At 51.4% G+C, this 24,774-nt stretch overlaps 8 protein-coding genes across 8 annotated transcripts; 2 read left to right on the forward strand and 6 right to left on the reverse strand.

Moving 5' to 3' along the window:
* Window positions 1–283: 283 nt before the first annotated feature.
* On the reverse strand, window positions 284–4,889 carry UBP12 (putative ubiquitin-specific protease UBP12; the record flags this gene model as incomplete). Its single annotated transcript, XM_076632354.1, has 7 exons — window positions 284–922; window positions 993–2,627; window positions 2,693–2,806; window positions 2,864–3,276; window positions 3,340–3,407; window positions 3,474–4,247; window positions 4,315–4,889. The coding sequence occupies 7 exons, from the start codon at window positions 4,887–4,889 to the stop codon at window positions 284–286; spliced, it is 4,218 nt and encodes a 1,405-aa protein (XP_076487694.1).
* Window positions 4,890–5,202: 313 nt separating this feature from the next.
* ZPR1 (zinc finger-containing protein ZPR1) lies at window positions 5,203–6,910 on the reverse strand (the record flags this gene model as incomplete). The annotated part of the gene is made up of 5 exons (XM_076632355.1): window positions 5,203–5,442; window positions 5,527–5,733; window positions 5,803–5,946; window positions 6,019–6,726; window positions 6,788–6,910. The coding sequence occupies 5 exons, from the start codon at window positions 6,908–6,910 to the stop codon at window positions 5,203–5,205; spliced, it is 1,422 nt and encodes a 473-aa protein (XP_076487695.1).
* A 1,057-nt stretch (window positions 6,911–7,967) lies between these two features.
* On the reverse strand, window positions 7,968–11,248 carry JCM6883_002520 (sugar porter family MFS transporter; the record flags this gene model as incomplete). Its single annotated transcript, XM_076632356.1, has 19 exons — window positions 7,968–8,167; window positions 8,233–8,255; window positions 8,320–8,356; window positions 8,447–8,599; window positions 8,676–8,732; window positions 8,798–8,920; window positions 8,985–9,002; window positions 9,071–9,175; window positions 9,249–9,481; window positions 9,576–9,659; window positions 9,714–9,767; window positions 9,835–9,841; window positions 9,918–10,045; window positions 10,110–10,242; window positions 10,319–10,360; window positions 10,453–10,520; window positions 10,589–10,701; window positions 10,795–10,943; window positions 11,020–11,248. The coding sequence occupies 19 exons, from the start codon at window positions 11,246–11,248 to the stop codon at window positions 7,968–7,970; spliced, it is 1,956 nt and encodes a 651-aa protein (XP_076487696.1).
* Window positions 11,249–12,289: 1,041 nt separating this feature from the next.
* On the forward strand, window positions 12,290–12,934 carry JCM6883_002521 (uncharacterized protein; the record flags this gene model as incomplete). The annotated part of the gene is made up of 1 exon (XM_076632357.1): window positions 12,290–12,934. The coding sequence occupies one exon, from the start codon at window positions 12,290–12,292 to the stop codon at window positions 12,932–12,934; it is 645 nt and encodes a 214-aa protein (XP_076487697.1).
* Window positions 12,935–13,604: 670 nt separating this feature from the next.
* Window positions 13,605–18,087, forward strand: JCM6883_002522 (uncharacterized protein; the record flags this gene model as incomplete). The annotated part of the gene is made up of 4 exons (XM_076632358.1): window positions 13,605–14,732; window positions 14,805–16,005; window positions 16,071–16,229; window positions 16,301–18,087. The coding sequence occupies 4 exons, from the start codon at window positions 13,605–13,607 to the stop codon at window positions 18,085–18,087; spliced, it is 4,275 nt and encodes a 1,424-aa protein (XP_076487698.1).
* A 250-nt stretch (window positions 18,088–18,337) lies between these two features.
* JCM6883_002523 (uncharacterized protein) lies at window positions 18,338–21,559 on the reverse strand (the record flags this gene model as incomplete). Its single annotated transcript, XM_076632359.1, has 8 exons — window positions 18,338–18,383; window positions 18,447–18,852; window positions 18,914–19,172; window positions 19,233–19,505; window positions 19,564–19,615; window positions 19,678–19,714; window positions 19,794–20,121; window positions 20,198–21,559. The coding sequence occupies 8 exons, from the start codon at window positions 21,557–21,559 to the stop codon at window positions 18,338–18,340; spliced, it is 2,763 nt and encodes a 920-aa protein (XP_076487699.1).
* Window positions 21,560–22,290: 731 nt separating this feature from the next.
* Window positions 22,291–22,928, reverse strand: JCM6883_002524 (uncharacterized protein; the record flags this gene model as incomplete). The annotated part of the gene is made up of 4 exons (XM_076632360.1): window positions 22,291–22,372; window positions 22,480–22,527; window positions 22,617–22,810; window positions 22,884–22,928. 4 exons carry the CDS (start codon window positions 22,926–22,928, stop codon window positions 22,291–22,293), a joined length of 369 nt encoding a protein of 122 aa, XP_076487700.1.
* A 393-nt stretch (window positions 22,929–23,321) lies between these two features.
* JCM6883_002525 (uncharacterized protein) lies at window positions 23,322–24,761 on the reverse strand (the record flags this gene model as incomplete). The annotated part of the gene is made up of 3 exons (XM_076632361.1): window positions 23,322–23,953; window positions 24,030–24,117; window positions 24,168–24,761. The coding sequence occupies 3 exons, from the start codon at window positions 24,759–24,761 to the stop codon at window positions 23,322–23,324; spliced, it is 1,314 nt and encodes a 437-aa protein (XP_076487701.1).
* Window positions 24,762–24,774: the final 13 nt, after the last annotated feature.

A 24,774-nucleotide genomic window follows, 5' to 3' on the forward strand; every position in this document is an offset into this window, starting at 1 on the left:
GAACGAGCGCGCTCGCGTTCTCGAATTTTCCCACAAATTTCGCAAGTTTCAGCCATTGTCGACGTCGACAGCGGCGTTCTATCGACGTTGGGACAGCTTCGAGAGTCTGGAAAAGATGGGTAATAAAACTTGACGAAATGATTCGTCGTTTTTTTTTTTCGCACGAGGGCAGAAGTTTTCAAAAGAGTAAAGAATATCGATCTAGGAGTACAAACAGACAGAGAGAGGGAATGTGAAGTAAAAGCAAGGCGAGCGACGAGGTCGAAGAGGGAAGAGAGGGAGATTATTCAATATCGTCAAGTTGTTGACCCTCTTTCAATCGATCCAATTTGATCTCCTTAACCTCCTCCTTCTTTGCCTTTGGCAGCTCTGTATCGATATCCTCCTCGATCGGAGTTCCATACCCAGTTCTAATCGGACTCGCGTCCCAACCAGGGAACGGAGTTTCATCGTCTCGATCTCCCGCTGAAGCTTCGTTCGAATCGATAGATCTTCGGTCTCCAAACAAATCGTCTTCATTATCGTTGTCGTTATCGTTATCGGGGGTATAGGATCGATTTGTGAGGGTTCTCGGAGCGAAGATCCCCGTAAACCCTCTCGAGGAAGGAGCGAAAGCTGAGGAAAGGTGGTGGTGTCGAGGAGGTTCATCTTCGAGATCACTCTGATCGAACGAACCAGGCATGATCGTCGTCGAATCGTGTTCGTGTTGTTGAAGACCGAGGGTAGGGAGGTTTTCGGTAGAGGCGAAAGGGGAAGGTTGGAGAGAAGGAACGGCGGAAGCTTGTTGGGATTGAATCGCACTTTCGACTACTTGGATCGATTTCGCTCCTCCGATTGGACGAGCGGTTCGACGGCGGTAGAAGAGGAGATAGGCGGCGGAGGAAACGACTCGAGAAGGATCGGAGAGGGGGGAAACTCGGGACTGATTTCACTCTCGAACAAGTCAGCTCAGATTAAGAGGGAAGGAGAGGGGAGGGGAGGAAGGGACTCACATCGTCGAAATCATACCATTTGTTGTTATCTGGGTTCTTCGCAAACGCCGTGTAATGACCTCCTCCCAATCCACCGAAATGATTCGAAACGGCGTACAAATCGTACACCAACGAATCCTCTCCTTCTCCCTCTCCTTCGACGGTCGTCGTTGTCGGTACGTTTTCCGCTCCTACTTCTTCCCTCAGTCTCTTCTCGACCTTGTCCCCTTCGACAAAAGGTTCCATATCGAACCCTTCCAAAGGGAATTCAACGAAATCATCAATCTTATCCCTCGTATATCTTCCTGAACTGAACCGTTTCAGAGCAAACACGAGGACGTCGGGAGATTTCCAAATTTCGACTTTTTTCGTCGCTTGTTTGAAATCCTTACACGAAGAACAATACCACATGTCTTCTTCCCCCAAACGTTCCTCCTTCGTGAATTCGGAAAGACATTGAGAGAGCGTGATCGTTTGTTTTTGTTTACCTCCTCCGGCGAGAGCACGACGTTCGGCGAGTGAAGGGTCGACGACTTCCTCGGTTTCTTCCCATTTGCTAGAGTCGCTAGAGAAGAAGTATTCGCAAGCGGAAGGGTCCCAATCGACGATGATGTAATCTCCGGTACGGATGAGAGGGGTCGCTTCTTGCTGTTGTTGCGGTTGCTGAGTCTCTGTCGAAACGGTTTCCTTCACCTCCTCTTTCGGAGTCGATGTCGACGAGGAAGAGGAGAACATGTCGTAATCCTCGTTGACTGCAGGTCGAGTAGTAGCACTACCAGTCGCAATAGCAGAGTTGAGACGGTTCTCGAGGGGTTCCATCTCGGCGATGAAAGCGCCTTGATCGAGGGGGAGTGAAGTCGGGTTTCGACGGTTCTTCGAGACGGAGAGAGTGAACATCGTTCTGCGGGACGATTCGGGAGTAGGAGGAGGAGGTGTCGAAGCGGCGGTCGTCGAGGGAATGGGGGGCGGGAGGAGGGAAGAAGTCGAATCGGTGAGAGGAGTGCTGGTCGAGGAAGAGTCGAGAGGCGTGTTCTCATCGGTTTCCATGGGAGAATCGGCAGCGGGAGTAGGAGGAGCGACAACACCGTCGACATTAGGTGCTGATGTCGTCGAGTCGGATTCGGTGGTCGTCGTCGTCGTCGCAGAGGGAGGAGCTTGTTCTTCTTTCAGTTCAGTTTCGAGGTAGTCGACGAGATCTTGACCGTGAGTCGTTACTCTCGCATACTGTTGGATGAGGGCCCTTTTGATCCCTTCTACCGACGATGCCTCCTCCCTCGAGAGTGATAGTACGAAAGGCGAAGCGAAGAAATCAGATCCTCCCGAACTCGATCCAAACGTCATTCTCGTCGTCGTTTTCGGATCCGCTTTCCTATGTAGCACAACGAGGATGATTGGCGCGTTTGGATCTTGAGGAGTTTCGGTACCCTTGTTCTTCCGGAATCGAGGTTGAGAGATCGAACCAGAAGTTTCGTAAATCAGGATCTTGTCGTTCTTCGTATTGATTTCGGTGATCGAATCGTCGTCGGGCCATTCTTTGAAGAATTTGCTGTGCCATTCTTCGGTAACGACGAGAGATTTCGGATCCATCGAGAGGATTTTACCGACACAGTTCTTCAGAGTTTTGAGAGTTCCATTCTTCGGTACTTCGACATCGAGCTACGCGAAGTCGGATCGGGTCAGTGCCATTCAGCTAAGAGTAAGGGAACGCAGTTGAAACGCACCTTGACGACTTTTTTGGTTTGATCTTTCGGAACGACGTAGACGGTTCCGTTCCATTTCTTCGTAACGGGAAGATTCGTCGTGACGTACATGAAAGGATCGAACGTGATCGAGACCTATCGGCGAAGAACGGTGAGCCGAATGACGTAGCGAGAGAAAGAGGGAGATCTCACTTTGTCACAATCTGGACAAACGACGGTACTTCGATATTGACCTTGAAACAGATCAACAATGACCGAATCGTTCCTACTCCTATATTGTTCCCAACAAGTCTTCGCCATCTCTACCAACTCTTTATCCCCTCCCCCTTCCCAGTCAGGAGCCGAAGTTCCAGGTTTCTTCAAGATTCGATTCAAATCCTCATGGGTACCGTCGAGGAGGAACGCGAGAAGTTCCGAGGAATCTTGTTGACCGTATCCTGAGAACTGAGGAGCGAATCGAGCGACGGCTTGTTTGAACTCGCGAGGAGCGACTGAACTTCCAGTTCCATGCCACATTCGTTCGATCAACTGACCGAAGGCTTCGGCGACTTGTCCTCGCATTCCGAGAGGGTTGTCGGGGTTCAGCTCGTTCTTGTACGCTCCCGCTGAGATGTCAAAGCGTGGTCAGTATCGAAGAGAGCGATTTTCTAGGAACAGTGAGAACTTACAAAGGAAGTAATCCTTGAGCTCTTTTGTGTTCGACATACATTGAATCGCAGAGTTCATGAAGCAGGTACTGTTTCACTTGTTGGAATCAGTCTCGGAGCTCAGAGGAGACGAGACAGGGAGCGGTCTGACTCACTTTCCCAAATTTGAAAGACCGACCAAACCTCTCTGTCCCGCTTTTGCTTGTCCCGTCTTACTCCTCGTCAAAGCTCCCGTAATACTACTGATCAACCCGTTCCCACTTCCACTTCCACTCGCTTTCGCGTTCAAGTTCGTTACCGCGGTCGATCCGGTGAGATTTCCATTCGATTTCGGTTTATGTAGACCCGAGGACCAGCCATTCCCAAACAGACCCTTCGAAGATTTCTTTTCGGTAGTCGTCGTCGATACCGTTGTTGATTGCTCGAGAGAAGGAGTCGTCGCTCGAGTTGAAGGTTCTTGCGAAATTGCTCGAATCGCAGCGAGGACCGCGTCACAGTCGACCAACCACGACCCATCAGGTTTCTGTTGTTCTACCGCGATTCGAATTTCGGGTTCCGACAAGAGTGCTTCGTCGAGAGAAGTCGATTCGTCAATTCCGAGGAACTCGACTCCGGTTTCTCGCAACTTGTCCGATAAGACGTAGGCGGGACCTTCACTCGCTGAGACCGTATCGCCGGCTTGTGGGAGTCGCCAGAGTCGCGTAGGTCGACCGAGAGAGAAAGATTCGGAGGCGAAACGATGAAGAGCGGAGAAAGGGGAAGAGCTAGGGAGGGAAATTGTGGGTGCGTTTTCGAAAGTAGGGACGGGAACGGGAGAGGATGTAGCACCGTCGGTAGGGCAGAGGAGGAAGATTTGGAAGGTAGGAGGGTAGAATTCGACTGATCCATTGACGACGAATCTTTCGAGATCCGGTCCCATCGATCCGTACCTGCGCGTCGAGTATATGTCAGCTTGCTTGACCCAGCTCGTATATCTTGAGAACGTATATGACTGACCATTCCTTGAGCAAACTGTGAGCTCCCGCAGGTAACAATTCGAGGTCGACTCCATCCGTGAGAGGTTTCCTCAATTGACCGTCTCCGTTGACGAGGTTCGAGTTGTCTATCGGTCCCACTTGATCTACTGTAATCGATGTATCGTCTTCCTTCGTTTCTGCCGTTCCTGTACACGCTGTGATCCACCTTCGATACCAAATTCGCGAGACGAGGTACCAACTATCTCCTTCTTCCAATAGACCAGCTTGCAATTCCCGGATGATATCGAGTTGAGTATCTCCCGGAGGTCCAATGAACTGTCGAGTCGCATCGTCGTAAGTTGGAGGAGAATCGTCTTTCGAGTCGGATCCTTCTCCAACTTCTTCATCAGAAGAAGGGGAAGCTGGAGTCGAAGAGATCTTGAGTCGTGATGCGCCTAGAGATCCCTCGGTGTCGCTCAGATTGGTCGTGTCCATGAGGTCTTCGCTGTTTTGGCGTTTCGCTGATGAGGAAACGGGAGAGGATAATGGTCTTTTGATGCGAGAAGGGGAAGGAGAAGCGGGTCGTTGATCTGTGCTGGGGCGTTCCAGGACCATACAACTCGATCGAGGTTGCGAAAGTGAAAGGTGGGTGCGAGCAGAGAGTCGAAGCTTGGTGGAAAAGTCGAGATTCGTCAGAGTCGCAGAGTTGAATCTTTTCTTCTCGAGCTTGCGTATCAGGTGCACGTCGGAGCAAACAATAGACGAGATCGAACAGTGAGGCGCCTGAGAACGAGCGGTGGTCAGACGCGCCCTGCTCATTTTGCGAAAAGCTTTCGCAACCCTTCATCATCTGCTCTCTACCGACTATCTCTGAGACGAGGTATGATACGACATTGTCATACTTTCACTAGAATCTATACCGTGAACTCTATGCCGTTGTCTCCTCAACCTTCGACCCTTCCTCGGTCGTTCCCTCCTCTTCCTCCTGCGGCGCGTAATTCTCCGTCTTGATATCGTTCAATCCCAACTCTTCGTTCTGTTCGAAAGATCGTTCGTAGCTCTCCTCGTGGAGTTGAGGGTCGGGGTCGGGAGCGTAGAGAGATTGAACGAAAGAATTCGCCATGGGGTCGTCGAGGATTACGGTGAAGGGCATTTCGACGTTGATAGCCTGAACAATCATGGAGAGAGCGTCAAAATATTGAAACATGGAGCGAGCAAGCGTTTGAGGAATGAGAAAGGAGGGAAGGTTTACCTTTTTGAGATTCGTCAAGAAACTGTCCATTCCACTCTGTCTCGTTCCAGCTCCCGCGGCCGCAGCATCTCCCTTCGCGAACGAACTCGCGTCCAACTCTTCGTAAACCTGGTTCAACAATCCTTCGAGCGTCGTGAATCGTCCTCCGAGAGTACCGGGGTTCAGTTCGAGATCGATTTCGGGAATGACAAGACCAGCAGTTTCCGACTAGAGGAGGAAGAGTAAGAGTCAGCGAGGCGTCACGAGGAGGAGAGCAGAATGGAAGGAGGGACTCGCTTTGAGGATATCTCGAGAAAGATCGTCCGATTCTTCAACTTTGAGCGTGATCCTTCGTCCTTTGTCTGCGATCGCACCTCCAGATTTCACTTCCGTATCTCGGTATCCGCAGTCGTGACAGTTCGTCGACATGAGGATGATATCCTAGCGAGCCGAGAAAGTCCAGTGCATGAGTTTGCGAGAATCGTACAACACATGCAGAGGGAATGAGCTCACCTTGAAATGGGGAATGTTGACCGTCTTCATCAACGTCTCTAGCTCTGAACCACACAGCGAGCAAACTCCGGGGAACGAGAGAACTTCTTCCGGGTAATGACTCGTTTCCTTGCTCTGACTTTCATCGTGCGCCAATCCCAACGCGTTGTCCTGTTCCTTACTCCTTCCATACTCTTGTTTCCTCCATTTCGGGTCGTTCAATCCACCTCGAGTTTCGATGAACGAGTTTCCGGAAGGATCGTCGAGTTTGAGAGTGAAATGAGGCATAGGTCCTTGAGCTTCTCGAACGGGTTTGACGTCCAGCGTGTCGTCCTTGTCCAAATCTGGCACAATCAACCTTAATTTCTCCACCAATCCCGCGATCTTCTCGTGAAGTTCTGGATGTTGGATTCTCCTCAATGGTTGATCGTGTTCGAGGTCCCGAATCGTATCGCTGAGTACTCCCTCTACCGTCGTGAATTGTCCTCTTCCAGCAGGGATCTGTAATTGGTATTCAGGGATCGAAATGAGGCAATGTTCAGACTTGACGAGTTGTCGATCCAAGTCATCGTACGAGTTGCATTTGACCGTGTAGACGCTTCCGAGGGACTGGATCTCCCCCGCTGCTTGAATGTCGTTGTTCTTGTAACCGCAGTGATCGCAGTGGAACGAAACTACGATGACTTCTCGGAAGTAGGGAATTACGGTGAGAAGCATTCGAGTTTCTCCCTGTCGCATTCGAATGAGTCAGCTTGAGTTTGTCCCTCTCCAGAGTTGACTTTCGACTCGCCTGCTCGTGACATTCGATGCAGAGGGATTCGATAATCTCGACTGGTACATCTCCAGCTCCCACGGTCTCTCCAATCGGCTTCCATTCGTTCGGTTGTTGTTGCTGTTGCTGTTCTGAAGACATTGTAGGCTGAGATGGGAGTCGCTAGGTTGTGGAAGGGAGTGGCAAGCTGATGGAAGATGACGGATGGAAAAAGTTTCAGAGTCGGCTCTAAGGGGCTTGTCTTCTTTGTCGAGTGAGTTTTGATGTGCTGTGAGCTACTCTGTGAACTTCAAAGCTTTGTGGATCGAGCCGAGAGTGAGTTGAAGAGGATATGAAGGTTCCGTGAAATTTCTCAACTTTCGCGGAGATGATTCATCATTTCGCTGAATATTCCCGCACTTCAGCAGAGTTGAGGAAGATGACTGTAATGGCTCAATTACCCGGCTGCCGTTCCCGAGCAAAAGGGTCGAGAAAGCGAGTCTGACCTTTTTCGAAGTCGCTTCGCAAGAATCTCGCGCATGGCAGAGATGAGGCTCCGGTGACCACCTCTATACGATACTGTCGAGAGAGGTCCAAGGCTCAGAGTCGAGCGCGAGCAGACTTCGAGTCTTTCAGGGGCGAGTGGCGGAAAGAGCGAAGGAACCGAACTGAGGAACCATTCGTTGCGAGAAGCTTGAGGTTCGCTAGCTTCAGCTGCACTTCGAGCTAAGTCGCCTCGAACAGGCAGGCACGGACGGTGACGAGCGGTACGGAGTCAGCATGGAATACCGCACCTCCCGTGAAACAGGGAAGACAAAAAACTCTGAACTTCGCGACTCACGACGAAGAGCTCTTCGACGATCTGTCTGGTCGACTCGTGTCTCTGCGACTTCGGAGGTGAGTTATCGCAGTGACATCAATGTGAGCGCGAACCAGCTCTCTCTTGTGAAGCAGTAAGGCGAAGAATTTGAGCTTGAAATCAATTCGCTCGTTTCAGAGTCAGAAAGGCAAGGAGGGGGAGGAGAAAGAGAAGCCGACCAACGAGCTAGATATGAACGAGGGAGAGCTGGACTGATAATATCCAGGAACAGTGAGAGAGAGAGGGTAATAAAAAAAACTAGGGCGGAGAGCGGGGAAGGTGAACCGATAGTAAGAAACAGGGAGAGAGAGCGCAGAAGAGAAGGGACACATTCACACAGAGTCAGAGACGAGAGCACGCTTAAGCGAGCTTCTCGCCGCCGTGTGCGTATTCGTTGTCACTGTCCGCCGTTTCCCAGTGATAAAGAGGGGGAGGGGGAGCAAGGTTCTTCTGTCGGAGTACGTAGCGACGGAAGTTGTAAGGGAGTTTACGAATGTGGTATCCGGCGTGCTTCTTGGTTGGAACCGAGAAGACTTGATCGAGTTCTTCAAGCGTGAGGGCTGGACAGGACGAAGAAGGGTCAGCAATCACGGTCTCGTTGTCGAGGAGACAGAGGCAGCATCACCCTTTGTTTCGGGCATAAAAAGCCTATAGATGGGCCTTGTCAGTCTCTGTTAGACGAGAAGGGACAGATTAGAGAGAGACGACGCACCAAACTAGAATAGTCCCAATCACGTTCCAACCAGCGTCTAAGGAAGTTAAACCAGCGAAATGAGGATCAGTCTCAGCGATTGCAATCCACGAAACGACGCAGCTACAGAGAGAGGGAGAGAGCTTACACCATCCGAAGGCTCCTTGAGGTTTGAAAGCTCCGAGGAGACGAGGGAAAGTGAGGGCGACGATGAAGTTGAAGGTCCAGGTAGTGGCGGTAGCGAAAGACATTCCGACGTCACGAACGTAGAGAGGGAAGGCCTCGGCGGAGTAGGTGAAGGCTAAAGGGGACGAAACGAAACGAAAGAGTCAGCGATGGTCCTCACGGAAGAGTAACGAGCGATTCGGTCGACGTACGAACGGGTCCTTCTCCAGGAGAGTAAGCGATGCAGTGAAGGTAGATACCGAGGGCGACTAAAGTGCGGATGCGATTGTCAGACTTGAACGAGAATCAACAACGATGAAAGCGAATGACTCACCAACAGCGATACGAGCGGTACTCTCAGGGTTGTTGGGCTCGATGAAGAAACTCATACCGGTCATCAAGAGGAAAAGGGCCATGAGAGGGAAGGTAACGAGAAGGAGAGTTCGTCGTCCGTAAGCTGTTTCGGGCGTTTTCAGTCAGTAGCTGCCTTTCCGATAGTCTCTGACGGTACTTTTACTCACTATCGATCGTGTAGATAGCTGTGGAAGAGAAGAGGTATGATGAGAAACGAATGCGAATGGAAAAGGACAAAGCGCGGAAAACTCACCAGGAGCAGCGGCGACCCAGTTGAGAGCTCCGAAACCGAGAGTAGCACCGAGGGCAGAGATCTCGGAGAATCCAGCTTGACGGAAGATGGTCGACGAGTAGTAGGCTGAGATTTCGGGGGAAGTCAGCGAACGAGCACGAAGGGAAGAGGGAAGAGAGGAACGGGGGAGAGGACTCACCGATGACGTTGATTCCACAGAACTGTTGCATGAACATGACGATACCCGAGGCGAGAGCAGCACGTCGGTTACGAGGAACCGAGAAGAGTTCGACGATTGCGAGTTTTCCGGTGGCGATATTGGCTTCTTCCTCGAGGAGTGCGTGGATCATGAAGAGATCTCGTGCAGCTTGCAACTTGGTGTGTCGTAAGCGGCATAGCGAGTCGTATGCATCAACGTAGCGGCCGCGACCACTGTGGAAGAACGAGTCAAGTCAGAAGAGAATTCCTCGCGAGATGGAGGAAACGACGACGACGCCGACGAAGAGGAGGAAGGTGAAGAACTCACATTAACCACCGTGGGGACTCAGGACAGAAGAAAACCTGTGCCATGACAAAAAATGCCGGTAGAGCGGCCGATCCGAGCATGAGACTATCGAGAAAGGGTCAGTTTTCATTCTGAAACTTTGAAAATTTGAGCACTCACCGCCAGTTCAATCCAGTGATGCCTGAGGGGTCCGGCACGTGGTAAAAGACCAACCTAAGGTCCTCTTCCCCATCAGTCAGGGCTCAAGAGGGAAAGAACAGTCGCGAATAATGGTGCTCACGATGAAACTGTGCCCAACATGATCCCAAAGGCAGTGTGTGAGGGGTGAGAATGGTGAGAATGAGCTTCGTACGACGGTCAGACCAAAGGGATAACTTACCCAGACTTGCCATTGCATTACGAGAGCACCACGAATCAAAGGAGGCGCCGTTTCAGCTCCGTAGACGGGAACCGTTGCCGACTTGGGGCCGATACCGAGACCTAGTACGAACCTGTAGAGCGAGAACTCCGTTAGTCAGTCCTACAACATGGGATCGAGAGAGGCTTCGAACGTACCTGGCCGCGAGAAGATGTTCCCACGAGTTCGTGCATCCAGCCCAAATACAAGTCAAAGCCGATAGAGTCGCAGTGAGGAAGATCGTTCCACGACGTCCGAGCCAGTTGTTCAAAGGTGCCGTAAGCCAGCAACCTGTGAAGGTGACAGAGAATCAGCTTCGAGAATCGAAAACGACGAGGGGGAGAAAAGTTGAAAACGCGAGACTTACCGAGGACAGCACAGCAGAGGTAGGGGGCTCCGTTGACGAGACCTACGTCGGGACGGTGGAAGAGTCAGAACAACCGGAGATTCGAGCTCGGGAGCTAACTCGAAAGTGGCGAAAGAGACGAGAAGAAAACGAACCGAGAAGCCACTCGTTGCGATCCGCTCCAGGTGCACCTGCTTCAGTGTTCAAGCCGAATTGAGGTGCCCTAGAATCGCAAACGAAGAAGATCAGACTCGATTCGGAAAGTTGACCCGAACGAAGGAGAAATCTCACCAGAACAAGTTCGCTCCGTTCGTGACAGACTCGTCCATTCCCTGGACAGCAGCGCACATCGAGCAACAGATGACAAGGAAGTAGAGCATCTTGGGGTGATCCCATTTGTGAGTCTATCTCGCGCAAAGAGAGAGAAAGATTTCATAGTCAGTACGAAAGAAACGACGAAACAACGTCCAGACCGTCTCGAGGGAGGGTAAATTCACAACTTCGCGACGAAGCACAGTTCGATCATCCTCGCTGAGCATCGTGATCGCTTCGAAAGCGAGAGGATCTTGAGCGATCATCGCTCCCTTTGCGAATTCGTCTTCGTATTGACCCAATCCTTTCTCGTGGGCGAACGCACGTCCCATCGCTATCCCATTTTGCGGAGAGTCAGCATCTGTGCGAAAGGAGGAGGGGGAAGTAGGGGTAGGGCAAAATGCACGTACCTTCGAGGCGTTCATGAGAGATTCCAGTGAGAGGATTCTCGAGTTTCGCGTTGATGTTGAGTTGACGGTCTGCAGCATCGTGGTGGGCGAATTCTCCTTCTCCTGCGAGTTCACGCTTCTCGTCGGTCCCCTTGTTTGCCTTTTCCTGAGCGATCAATTCTCGTTGGCGGGCGATCGAAGGGTCGATGTGGTGCGACGGTCCTATCGGGTGTTTCTCTGAAGCTGACATCGTCGTTGTTGTCGAGTAGTGAAGGTGTTGAGAGGGAACCAAAAGCGGAGCCACGATTTTTCTCCTTCCCCCCTCCTCGATTCAGCAGCTAAAAAAAGTAACGTCCGCCAAGGTTTTAACGAACGAACGACGACAACCGGGAAGGAGTCGATGCGACCAAAGCGCTGACTTCCACGATCGTAACAGTAACGACATTGCTTCTTGGGAGACCACTGTAGCGTGCAATGCAGTATGAGAATGCTGTCAAGCTGATCGATTAGAAAGGGAGCCCCTTCGCCTTCGCACACGACACGCCGGACTTAGCGCACTTTTTCGTTGCAATTTGGAATGCGTCCGCCGAAACCCACTCTCTCGCAATGATCGATGCTGAGGCCTCCAACGTGCAAGTACACACTCCCCGAAGACTGCAGACAAACCTGTCTTTCGCGACGTTTCAGTCGACAGCATCGACGACGCTACTGTAGAACATGCGTTTTTCAGCTTCGTGACTCGCTCTCTTCCCTTCAAATTTCGAATCGCAATTGAATCGATTTCGAAAACCGCGTGTAATTCCGAATTCTGAAGGGGTGAGTGGGGCCTGCTTTGGAACCAGTGGGGCGCCTGTCAGAACTTTAAGCGCCACAGTTTCGCGGCTCAAACTCAACGAAAGTGAGAAGCGTAAGTTTCGAATTTTCGAAGTGGATGCCTTTCGTACGGAGCGCATGGTACGTACGCTCGAGCTGAGCCTTCTAACGAAGTACGGTTCTCACGAACTCGATAGGAGGTCGCTGCTCGAGCCTTGCATGCGAGGACCCGCTTCGAGAAAGGGAGCAATCAGCTGAGCTCCTTCGCCTCCTCTCGTACGAAAACCCGAGGGACATCCAGCGCAATTTACGAACACAAGGCCACACAGGCTGACGGAGAGCGGTTGAGGTGAGTTTGTTCTCCTGAGTGATATCACCTGGGGGCCTCCCTGCGGTTTGAGCAACGGCTCGGAGGTCACCTCTCGAATCCTCGCAGATTCCGCATTCTACTGCTGACACTCACTCGAAGACATTAGAAATGATCAAGGAAGAGCCCCCTCAGCGAGAAATGTCAAAGGAGGAGCAGGAACCCAACCAATCGACCGTACCGGGACTGGAATCTGCGATGGACGAGTTGATGATTGTTCAGGACGGCCAGGAGCAGGGCGCCCAGGACGAGAGGGGAGATGTACGAGGAGGCGACGAGGAAGGATCAAAGGAGGAGGAGGTTCAGCATGTCGATATTTCGCAAGCGAGAGCCGAAAAGAAGAGGAGGTTACGAGAATTATTGGCGAATCTGGGGAAGAACAGTGGGAGAGTTGGATTCGTGAAAGTAAAGGTGGATGGGGAGAAGAAGGAGGAAGAATTGTCGCAGGAGGAGCTGGAAACTCGTCGACGAAACCTCGAAAGGGTCGCCGAATGGGAACTTGAACTCGAGGAAGGCGACAGATGGCTCCAAGAGTGGGAAGAAGCGCACAAGGATATTTACCCGAAGAAGGAGGACGAGATGTTGAATCCTACGACTGTTCTGGAGCTCGAAGCGAAAGCGCAGAAATCTGGACCTTGCATCCTTCAGCCTCCTTCAGGACCATTCAGTCGTCGCTGGCGTCCCAACATGACTTCCTACCTTCCTACGAGCAAGTTGTACCGACAATTCGAGGATCATTGGATGAAATCGAGTTGATCCTGGGCGGTTCGAGGAGTTCGTAGACGGGTTGAGTCTGTCGCCTTTTCATATACACGATTTCTTTATGGTCGAATAACGAGGTTCCAAGCAGTAGTATACAGAATCATACGAGAGAAGCGGAGTTGCTTACGAAAACTCTTCCGAGCTCAAAACCCCTCCCTCGTCCATCGTCCTTCGTCTTGACCCCTTCTTCCGCCATCTCTCCATTCGTAGCTCCCTGTTCGTCCTGACTGTTGAGCTAGACCACCGCATTCGAGGTCGTGAGCCTCGCTCATTCGACACCGTGACTGCCCTTCACCGATCCCTTCACTCGTCACCGATTCTGCCAGCCGGTGTCTCAGATCTTGCTTCGACCTGCTACGAAGAGCTTCCCTCCACCCACCACCGACCAGTCCCCCTGTTGAGAAATTCGACTCCGATTCTTTCGATTCACGTGCGAGTTTCGATGCGACCTTGATCCAACCGTGTGTGTGAAGCATAGGAGGTGAGATTCCACTGCTATCGATACGCGTATTGCACCCTTGGAAATCGAGAGGAGAGGGAAGAGACGAACGACTCAAAACATTCACAGACGTCACGAACCCTCTGCCTCTCTCTCTCTTCATCACTTTCGACTTGATCCCGACACGACCCACTGACGCTTACCTCAGATACGACAGCATATGGAATGAACGACGACGAACTCCCTCCGCTTCCCCCTCCTCTCCCTCCAACCCATTCGAGAAGCTTTTCCTCTTCGTCCTCTTCAAGTGCCGACAGTCCACGATCACAAAGTAACGAATGGGCACGTAGAGTAACGTCTGATCGAGGAGGGAACCGAACAACGCGAGATACAGAGCGACAGGAGGAGGAGGAAAACAGATCGACCACAACGCGCGAGAACGAACGCGGAGCAGTCAGTAGTAGTTACTCGATGAGACCTACGAGGAGTCAAGCATCATCTGAAGGATCTCCAGCAGCTTCAATACGCGACCCAGACTACGTTCGCTCGACTCCGACGATTCAGGACTCTCGTTCTTCACCATTCTCCTCTTCGACCTCTTCTTCCCTCGCCGAGCCCTCATCGACATCACAACAGCTACAACAAACTCGAGCATCGTCCTTTCTCTCGAAAGTTTCCCCTTCCCTCAATTCTCACTCTCGCTATTCGAATTCTCCCTCGAACATCGCGAGTCTCGGTCTACGCGGCTCTCCAGAGCCTCTCGGGTTAGGCATCGGTAGCAATGGGAGCTTCTCGAGGCATTTGAGCGGTCTACCGAGTCCTCCACCGACAAACAGTGACGAAGGAAGTACGGAAGGAGGAAGTCGGTACGGAACGGTCAGAGCTAGTGAGGTGGATAACTTCGATAGTAGGGAAGGGCCGAGGAGTCAGGACGGTAGTGCGAGTCCGTCGAAACCGGATCGACCACCGAAGAGCGAAAGGAGATTAACCTGGACTCCGACGAAAGATGATCAGAATTTACCAGAGATCGGTAGAACGAGCCCGACGATCGTACTCGACTCGAACAGAACTCGACGGGAAGGAACAGAACAATCGGGAGGGTTCAGACGTAGTGCATCAGTCGCTTCCTTCGCGCGCAATGCTTCGCCGTCACCACGATCCGGCCTCACCCCTTCGAACTCGTCAAGATCAGTCGATGGGAATCATTCAGATGCGATGGAAGAGTTGAGTGAGAGGTTTGAAGGGTTGGAGCCAAGGAGGAGGTTGAAAGCGAGAACGAATTCGAGTGATGCGGATTCGATTCTGAGCTCTGAAAGGAGACGAGAGACTTCTCAGAGGGCAAAGAACCAACGGGTGAGTAGCTCTTGCGATAGGCGTCCCGGATCTACGAGAAGGAGCTTCCACTCACTTGATTCCATTCGACAGATACTCGATTCCATCAATTCTCAAATCGATCCTCTCGCCTCTCCTCCCGCCTCGAATCGCGGCATTTCTCCCTCACCCTCTTCCTCAGACTTCAATCCTTCTCGAGTAGGAGGAGGAGGCGTTCAACGTTCTTCGACCTCTTCGACGATTCGCAAACTAGCCGCCGCAGGGGAAGACGATCTACTTCAGGGAACGATGCCAAACTTTTCGACTTATGGAAGTACCGACGAAGACGATGAACCTCGTCAAGCGGGAGTACCAAAGTCGATGGAGGAATTCGGAATGATTGGAGATAGTCCGATGCGAAGAAGTGCGACAGTCGGAGATATCTCATCCGCGAGCCAAGGAGTAAGAAGTGACAGGGAACGTCGTTCACAAACTTCAGGATATCAATCTCGTCCACGAACTTCGCTCACTCGACGAAACCTCGAAGACGACGAACGAAACCTCCCAGAACGATCAGCGACTTCGACGTCTTACTATCCTTCAACGATCGAACGGATCCGAGCACGAAGATCAGACCTAGTAGGAAGTGACCGTACTCGAGCCGCGAGTTCCTTCAGCGACACGAGGCAACAAGATCAAGATTTCTCCGAAGGAATGAGAAGACTCGCTTCTCAAGAACTGTTGCGAACTCCCCGGGATCGATCCAAATCACAACTCGACTCTCTCGATTCTCCTTCGCCGGCATCGTTACCTAAATCCTTGTCGAACGATAACAATTCGCCTCCGACTACTCTCCGAAATCGACCCGCTCTACCTTCAGAATTCCGTCCCTCCCCTTCCACTTCCTCGATCTCGTCGGTCCGAAGAACACCCAGAAGATCTCTCGATGCGTCTACAGCTCGATTGACTCCCTCTTCATCCTCGTCGCGAGACCTAGATCGGTTCACGAGATCTCGTTCCGCTGTCCCTAGTCTCGATTCTCCAACGTCTCCCTCGACTTCTACCTCTTCTGTCAAGCCGTCACATCGACAGGCAAGATCAGAGGTCTCGTTCGAAGACGACTATTCTGCGAAAGGCCGAGACGAGGACGAAAAGGAGACGACTCCGAAGAGCGCGAAAAAGTCGACTTTCGATCGGATCTCGAGCGTTGGCAGGGCGAGAACTTCGCTGGGATACACTGAGAGACGGACAAACACTGTCAGCGAGTTGCTCGACAGACCTTATTCGAGAACGAGCAGGGAAGCTCGTCGGAGTGGTGAGTTTCCGGTTTTTCGTTACTGCTTATTTGTCTCAATACTGATGGGTCTCGACGAGAAGTAGGCACAAGGAGTCCGGATACAGCTTCTCGAGGAACTGCGACGCCTCCCTTGCCTTCATCAGCGAGATCAGAGGGTCGTTTCAACGATTCCGTCGACCTCTCGGCGAGGAAAGAACGCTTCCGAAAAGCAGAAGTTGGATCAGATGCGTGGATGGCCGAGCGTACGTTGCATGCCTTTCTCTCGAGACTGGTCGTTTCTCAAACTAATCTGCCTTGATCATCTTGCGAACAGTCGATAGCGTGAGAAAACGGGGAACCCGTCCTCGAACTTCCGGCAGCAGCGTCGACGATCGATCAACCACAGGGGAACATCCAGCACGGTCAGCTTCCGAAGCCGAACGAGATCGGACAGTTCGAGCAATCAACGCTCTCCTTGCTGGTCAAGGCATCGTTGCTGTTCCCGTCGACTCCTCATCTCCCTCCTCAACCTCATTCTCGACAAAAGACACCTCTCCACGCAAACGAGAGTCCTACGGAGGGTACGATCGAAGTCGAAAGATCTCCTTCGCGAACGGAACTCGAGAAGATTCTCCCCTTCCTCCAGGCTCGAACTCGATGTCTCGCACAAACTCGAACACTTCCCGAAGCGAATCAGATCCCGTCATTCAAAGTGTTGTCGCTTCAGCTTCATCCGGCGATCATCACAAACTCCTCCTCTCCGCCTTCGAACACTTTGATCGACATTTCTCTTCGCAAGGAGGAACCGAAACACCTGAATCGATTCAGCTCGTCGATCGAATGATCGCTCTCATCTCCTCGACGACGAAATTGAATACCGGGATTCGATCACTCTCCGACTTAATCAAGGAGGAACAAATCCAAGCTCAACTGGACGAAGGTCAACGCGATCCGACAGTCTCGCTTACTCAATTCGAGAAGAGCGTTCATGCGCTATTGAGGACGAGTGACGATCAAGTGAGGAGTCTGTCGGAGGATCTGATCGCGATCACTCGAGTCGACCGGGAACGAGAACGACTTCGAAACGAACAAGGAGGTGGATCGAATCGACCACTCAGTCGCTTGAGCAACCCTCAACAGTCTCCTTCGAAACCACGCCCGACTACAGCTGGATCCGTTCTCGAAGGCGCGACGGTTTCTCTCTCGAGCTCGCGCTCTCCGAATGTCTCGCGAGAAGTCCTCCGCAACCCTCTCGAAGATCCAACCGACCCTCTTCCTCCGTCTCGACGCAACACTCTGAACTTCTCCGGTCGCTCTCCTTTCGGCACTGTCATGACAGATTCTCCCACGCCCGCGAGTCGTCGTTCCGGATCCACCTCTGAGACTCCTCTTCGACAAGGGTCGATCTCGACGTCTTCGACTTACAGTTCTGGCACGACGAGTCGATACTCGACACGGCGAGCGAAGACTTCGGTAAGTTCACCTGTTGTTTCGCTTCACTGTTCCCTTCGCTCATTTTTCGTACTGCAGGACCCGAATCGATCACCCACTCAAACTGGCGCTGTCCCTTTCCCGACTGCGACTTCGACCGTCCCGATGCCTCGAGTCGACTCTACCCCTGCTCTCTCGAACGAATCTCCCACCCGCAACGCGACTTCGTTCCCTCGACGCCCTCTCGACGGTCCACCTCGAACCTACTCAGGCGCATCAGGAGATGCGATCGCTTACGAAGCGCTCGAACTGGCCGCAAACATGGACGAAGCACGAACTCGAGCCGAGCGTGAGGCCGCACTCGATCGACTCGAAACGATTCGAACTGAATCCCCGAACGATGAACGACGATCAATCGTTTCTGCTACACCGACGAGCGAGAGTCGAAGACCAAGGACTCGATCATCGATGGGAGCAATCGGATCAGCACTGAAAAACGCGTTCACGCCGAAGAAGAAAGGAGTGAGTGAATCGCCAGCAGGGATCAGTAGTAGCGCTTCGAGTCAGTTTTCGTTCACGAGGGAGAGTAGCGATTCGATCAGACGAGGAGGGGAAGGTGGAGGAGCTGGAAGGGACGATAGGAGGAGAGAGGTGGAGAATATCCTGAGGAGATCCGCGAGCAGGACTTAGGAGTTGTGCTTTCATCATGTATCACTCTTTCACGGCGATTCCTCTATTTGATGCGCAAACCCTGTTGGCCTGAGCAAAAACTCACTCGCATTTGGAGGAAATGTTCGAGAGAGAGAGAGTTCCGCGAAATAGATACTTTGCGAGCAAGTTTACAAACAACAATAGGCGTTTCCTTCCTGAGGAGACTTCCAATCTAAACCGACGAAATAATCCAAGACTTCCCGCAATTCCCTGCGTTTCAGCGATGGTGTTATCCTAAACTCCATTCCGATGACAATTCCTCGAATGTCGTGAAGCTGTTCCATGCGCGCAAGTCAATACGAGCTCCGGTACCAGATGAAGAGGGAGACGAGACCTACACATTCGGATCCGTACAATCGACCTTCAAATGAGATTTCTTCGAAACCAGACCGTTAACATCCTCATTGAACCGCGGGAAGATCGTAACCGTCGTATTCTCCTTTCCATGCATGAAACTCGCGAGTTTCCCAAACCCACTATCCTGAGTAGCGACCATCATGTCCGTTTTACTCAAGATCCAATCTTCGACGACGGCCGAAAAGACTCCATCGACGTGACCGGCTTTCTGGTGAACGTGTTGAGGGACCATGTTTGTCGTGACGAGTTTCGAACCGAGGGTACGTTGAGCGTCGACTTTGAGATGAGCCGAATCCGTGACGAGGTAATAAACGATTTGTTGAGAGGGAGAAGCGTAAGTTTCGCCGAGTTCCCGAGCGCATCGGAAGAATTGAGAATGTCGTTTGACTAGAGTCGGATATAGTTCGTCAATAGCGAGAAACGAACAAGGTTGAGGGAGAGAACTGACCCGTATTGATCTTGTCGTATTCTCGATCCTTCATACTTCTATCTCCCGTCCTGACATGGATTCCGACCGAAAATACGGACGGTAGAGTCAAGACCGACGTGTACTCGGAAATGAGGTTGAGCGCAGGAGGTTTAGGTCGGAACAGGTATTGGTTGATGCATGCGAAAGCGGTCGTCGGTTTGAGCCCGAGTTTGTTGATGCTCTTCTGCAAGTGTTTGTACGAGAACGAACGGTAGATCATTCCTCGGTTCGTGAAGAACTTGAATGAGGAAGACCGAGTCAGCACAAGGTAGAGGAAAACGAGAGGGAGAGAACTCACTTTGATCCAACTCGACGCGTAAGCGATATCCCTCTTTTCGAACCCTTTCGTCCAGCTCTTATCCCGTTTAGGGTTCCAGCTCGTACTGCCGAAAGTCGAATCTACCGATAATCGATCAAAGTGAATGATGTCGAGCTCGGCACTTTGGTCGATGAGGGTCTGTTGTCCGAGCACTGGGTGACGAGGCGACGTGAAGGACGAGTATGACCAGTTGACGGAGGGAGAGTCGAAGACGACGTCGAGAGGAATCGGCGATTGCCATTCTCCAAGGAACTGCGAGAGAATCACGGTTATTGCTCTGCATTGGCTTGGAGGACAGGAGAAAGCGTACAGATCGTTGGGTGAGCAAACCGAAGAAGAAAGCCGAAGTCATCCCGAGTAGCCTGAGCGTAGAGAGAACGAGTTAGACTGATTGACAATCTTGAGAGAAGAGGAGAGAACTTACCGATCTCCCAACCCGCCGCAATTCATACCCTTCTCGCCTACAGGACCACATCAAACGATTCATTAGTATTCTGCATCCCAACTCGCTTGCAGGAAGAAATGGAGATCCAAGCTCACAATGATAACTAATGAATTTTGGATCCCTCTTCCCCTCCAACATCTCCTTATGCATCTTCTGATAACTCTCGAGCCAGTTCGATCCGCGACATTTCCCTTCAAAGCCTTCTCGAGCTTGCGAGATCAACGAGTCGTACTTCTCTTGATTGCCTTCTCCATTGAAGTGAGGGATTGAGGCAACGAGGGCCGAGGACAGAGAGGCGGCGGCGTCAAGAGATGGGAACGAAGTGGAAAGAGACGAAGAGGAAGAGGAGGAACCGAGTCCGACTCCCGAAGCGACGGGGAGGGAGTGGAACTGTTGAATCCAGGTACGAAGGGAGAGTTCCTCCTGTACAACATAGAAGGAATCAGCTCTGGTCCGTAGAGGAAGAGTCGATAGCTGAAGAGACCAAAGAAGAACGTACAGGACTCAAATACTCGATGAATCTCGTCAAACTTTCATCTACCTCTGGAGCTTTCCATTCGAAGTCTCTCCATCCTTGCTCTTCCTCTTCGTACGTCTTTTTATTCTCCTGATAGAGTCGTTCGAGCGTCTTTTTCGAAGGTACTTTGATCTTCTTCTTGTTCGAGTATTCTGGATCTTCAACTTCGATCTCGACTACTGCTGCTGATTCTCCGCTGCCGAGTTGATGTTGTTCGTCCGAGGATGAAGGGATGAAATTCGCTCCGTAGAGATACCGACGAGAAGGACCCTTCAGAGGCAAAAGTCGTTTGTAGCGAGAGGGATCTTTCTTCGGTTTAGCTGCGACAGCTTTGCCTTGCTTCGGCTTGACGACATTATCGTGAGCCGAGCTGTCTGCAGCTGTAGTCGGTTTCGTCGCTCCTTCCTCCTCGGACTGTACTTTTTCCGCTTCTGCGACGACAGAGTTCAAAACCGCTTGTTCCTCCTCCTCTTCTCGCGTACCCGGCGACGAATGATGATTGATCTTGATATCTTTCCCACCGACCATCTGATTTCTAACGCTTTCCATCCTTTCAAGGTAATTCACCGTCTCAATCGATTCGTTTCCAACATTCATTTGCGTACCAGCGCTCAATCTCCTCCAAGTTTCCGTTTCCCTAGCCCTGTCTAACCATTCCCGTGACGGGACGATCGATATAGTATTCTCTAATGTCGATAATCCCGCGATCAAAACGATCAGAAAAACGATCGTAACGATCCATCTTTTCGGTAACGCAACCCAATTCTTCCACCCTGTTTTCCTATGTCGAGTTGTCGGATGTGCTCGTAAGAGGGAAGGTGATTTCGGGTATTGAAACGGGGAGGGATGGGTGACTGATTTCGGAAGTAGAGAATGAGGAACGGTTCGAAGGAGGAGGGAATGGAAGAGGGATTGTGAAGTGGAAGAAGGCAAGGGACGTTGGGGAGAGGTTGGGGAAGAGTCTACGCGCAGATCTCGGGGTAATTTCGAGGAGTACGCTGGGAGTTTCGGAGAGGACGAAGAAGAAGATGCAGGGAAAGGAATCGGAAGGATCGTAGGAAGGGGAACTCGAGTCGCTTGAGACGTTGTCGGATAGATCGTGTAGGATTCGGACGAGCTTGAAGTGTTTGGGTTTGGAGAAGAGGCGGGAGAAGAGGAAAACGAGGTGAAAGTGAACGAAGGTGTTGCGGGAGAGGATCCGGGCGATTCGAAGCGTGCTCCGGGTTCGTAAGGTTCATCTCCACTGCCGCTGAAGTCGACTATCCGTGTATCATGGTGAAGAGCGGGAGAAGAGGGAGAGAAGAAGGCGGAAGAAGAATGAAGACTTTCTCGTTGGTTCGGCATCTCTGGCTGCGATTTGATGAGCGTATCGCTGCTACGTTGCCGACTGCCACCCGTACTAGTGTTCACGCGAGTGTTCTGTTGGAGGCCGTTGAGCTAGAGGTTATACCGTAAAGTCGCGAAGAATTGTTGGTCGATACTGCGCTCCAGTCACAGTGTTGTCGCGCGTCCTTCTGCTTCTTCGTTACGTTTCTGTCGCTGCCGTAGGTTCGAAAGTGTGGGAGCCGAGGCTTAGAGAGGTGAGTTGAGGGAAAACACAGATTTCTTCTCGACGCGCTTCGCGAGCGTCCAAGGTTTTATGTTCTCGATTCTCGCGTGCGGAATCTTCTCACTTCTCGCCGATCTCTTGGAAACGGGAGCCGCAAAAAGTCACTTGCAAAGATTCGAGTTGAAAAAATCCCGAATGCAGTTTTCAAAGCGATGAATGGCGGTTGCAAAGGGTGTCAAGAAGGAGAGAACAACAATGAGGGCATGAATGATGGAGGGAAGAAATGCGAAAAGAGTGTCTGTCTCGATAGGGGATGCGAGATAAAATCGAGGATAAGTCGAGAATGCGAAGAATGGGATGCTGGATGGGAACGTCTAGGTCTAGTGGTCTATGTAAAGGTTGAATGCTGATGAGGTGAGTAGGATTAGGCGGATGTAGCGCAAGAGGCTGGTAGGAGCGGACGATGAGAGAGTTTTGCGAAGGTATGAAAACTGATTGTCGAGGGCGAGTATTCGTGCCGGCGGTGTTATAGAAGCTTCTTGACTCCGAGGATGGCGATAGTGATGATGGCCGCGATGACGAGGCCGCAAATAATCATGATTGTCACTCTGTGAACCCAGAGAGGAAAACGAAAATTAAGTCAGTTCTCATTCACAGGCTTCCTCGTCTTTTGCGCGTCTCCTGCGCTCGACCAAGCAGTGTAGAGAAGACTGACCGTTTCCGGACGATCGCTTTCGGTTCCTTGAGTCTTTGCATCCCAGTCCTGAGAAAGTCACAAAGAAAGTGAAATGTCAGCTTCACAACTCCCTGTCGCCGAAGGAGCTGAACAGCTCAGTGGAGACAGCGACTGACCCTCCCATATAGATCTCATGCTGTTCTTTCCCTTTCTCACTTTGCTGTCCACCTCGATGTATCCCTCCGATCGCTCTCGAACTCGAACCTCCTCCTCCCGCCAGTTCTTCCGATTCACTCGCCGAAGACAAAGGCGTATTCGTTCCACCACTCGAACTAGGGAATGTCTGAGGCAAGGAATCGCTTGAATCCATCTGTTTCGTCAGGAAGGGATGTCAGAGAGTTTTGTTTAGTTGAATGATCGCAGGAGAGGCAGCGAGGACTCACGTATGGCCGTAGAGGGTTATGGCGTTGAGCTTGAGAGTACGACATCGCTAGAGACTGATCGAGTGGAGGTGAGTAAAAACCGATGAGGGTAAAGACGCCGAACAGAAACTGGAGAAGCGGAGGCTCGATGATTTCGCAACTTCACGAGTTGTCGCAAACAAAACACGATTCGTATGGTATTGGTTTGCAACTACAGAGTTCAGTCTATGTGTACGAACAAACACAATCTAAAGCGATGATGCGAGAGATGCAAAAAACATATGAACATGGAAAAATGGTCAAAACTCAAAAGTGTCTGTTTCTTCCTCTCCTTCCCTCCGTCTCATTCTATCTACATCCTTTTCTACCTCTCTATAGCAGCAGCGCCGAACAGGTCTGTTTCTTCGTGTCCTTCCCTCCCTGCCACTCTATCTACAACTTTTCTTACGTCGATGCGATCTATAGCAGAAGCGTCGTACAGCCTGCCAAAACTCCCGCGACCGTGATCAACCATCCAATCTCTCCGCTTCTTCCAGGCGCTCCTCCAGTATACCCGAGTTCGTAAGCAGTTTCGTTCCCAAAATTCTGTCTTAACCACGCCTCTACCGTCGCATTCGCTCCAACAAACCTGAAATCTGCGAGGACTTCCTCAGTACCTTTCTTTAAGTAATTGAACCATGAAACAGCTCTCAAGTTTGGATATCTCGCTGCGGTGGTATTTGCCGTCAATTGTACGAGCCAAGTCGCTTTGAGGTATAATTCGTCGTCTGTTCTAGGCTGAGGAGGAGAAGTATGAGAGGGAGTGTAGGTAGTGAGGTTGGGCAGAGGAGTTGAAATGTCGGTGTCGCCGGGTTGGAGGAAGTATTTCGAACCGGGAGGGATCGTGTAGTAGTAAGGAGCGGAGGTTTCGGCGATTACGATAGGGTACGCAGCGGAGAGTTTGAGGATGTTAGAGGAAGCGGAGAAGGACGAAGGGGAGAAGAGGTTGTAAAAGGGAGTGAAACCGGAACGGAAGAGGGAAGAATCGGCGACTTGATTTTGAAGTTTGTCGACTCCGAGAGAGTAGAACGATAGGCCGACGATATCGACATCTGTGATGAAAGAGAGGTCAGTTCGATTGAGATCCTAGCTTGACTTCGCTTGATTTCGATACGAGGGAGGTCTCACATTCTTCTCCGGGGAAGTAGATCTGGTATCCCTGAGATTGGTCATCTACAGGTCCGTTCCATACGTTCGGGGCGTAAAGCATGTACGTCTGCAGAAACGAGGGTCAGCATCTGGAAACGAAACGAGGAAAGAGCTCACATTATTCGTCTGAGCTCTCACAGCATTCGCTACTTCCCTGAACAGCGGTACGTAGAGATCTGGTCTCAATCCGTACGGCATCCATCCTCCGTTCATTTCGAACAAGAACCTCAGCCAAACCGTGACTCCTCTCCGATTCACTTCCCTCATCTTATTCGCCAAGTTGTCCGTCATTTGCGGTGTCCATTTATCGAGGGTACTCGAGAAGATGACAGCGGGTGCGTAGACGGCTTTAACTCGTCCTGTAGCGATCTTGACGACGGAATCGAGGTGATAATCGACTTGACGGAAATCGTAATTGTCGGGAGAGACGTTCAAGTAATCTCCGATTACACTGATCGAGTCACCGAGTGCTTGATTGATGAGTTGTGGATTCTCTTGCTCCCAATTTGGGAGGAATCCTAAGTGAATCCCGCTCGACTTGAGACCATTGTCGGGTAAACCGGGGGCGTCTCGAACTGGGAAAGTCGAGGAAGAAGAAGAGGAGGGGGAAGCTGAGGCCTGTCGAGGTTCGATGAGTGGTGTAGAAATCGATGATGTAGCGAAGAAAGAGAGGACGATCGAGAGGACAGAAAGGGAGAGCGAGTTGCGCATTCGATTGAGACCG

Source organism: Sporobolomyces salmoneus (assembly GCF_050403485.1).
Source record: "Sporobolomyces salmoneus JCM6883 DNA, S_salmoneus_JCM6883_v1_ctg25, whole genome shotgun sequence".
NCBI lineage: Eukaryota > Fungi > Basidiomycota > Microbotryomycetes > Sporidiobolales > Sporidiobolaceae > Sporobolomyces > Sporobolomyces salmoneus.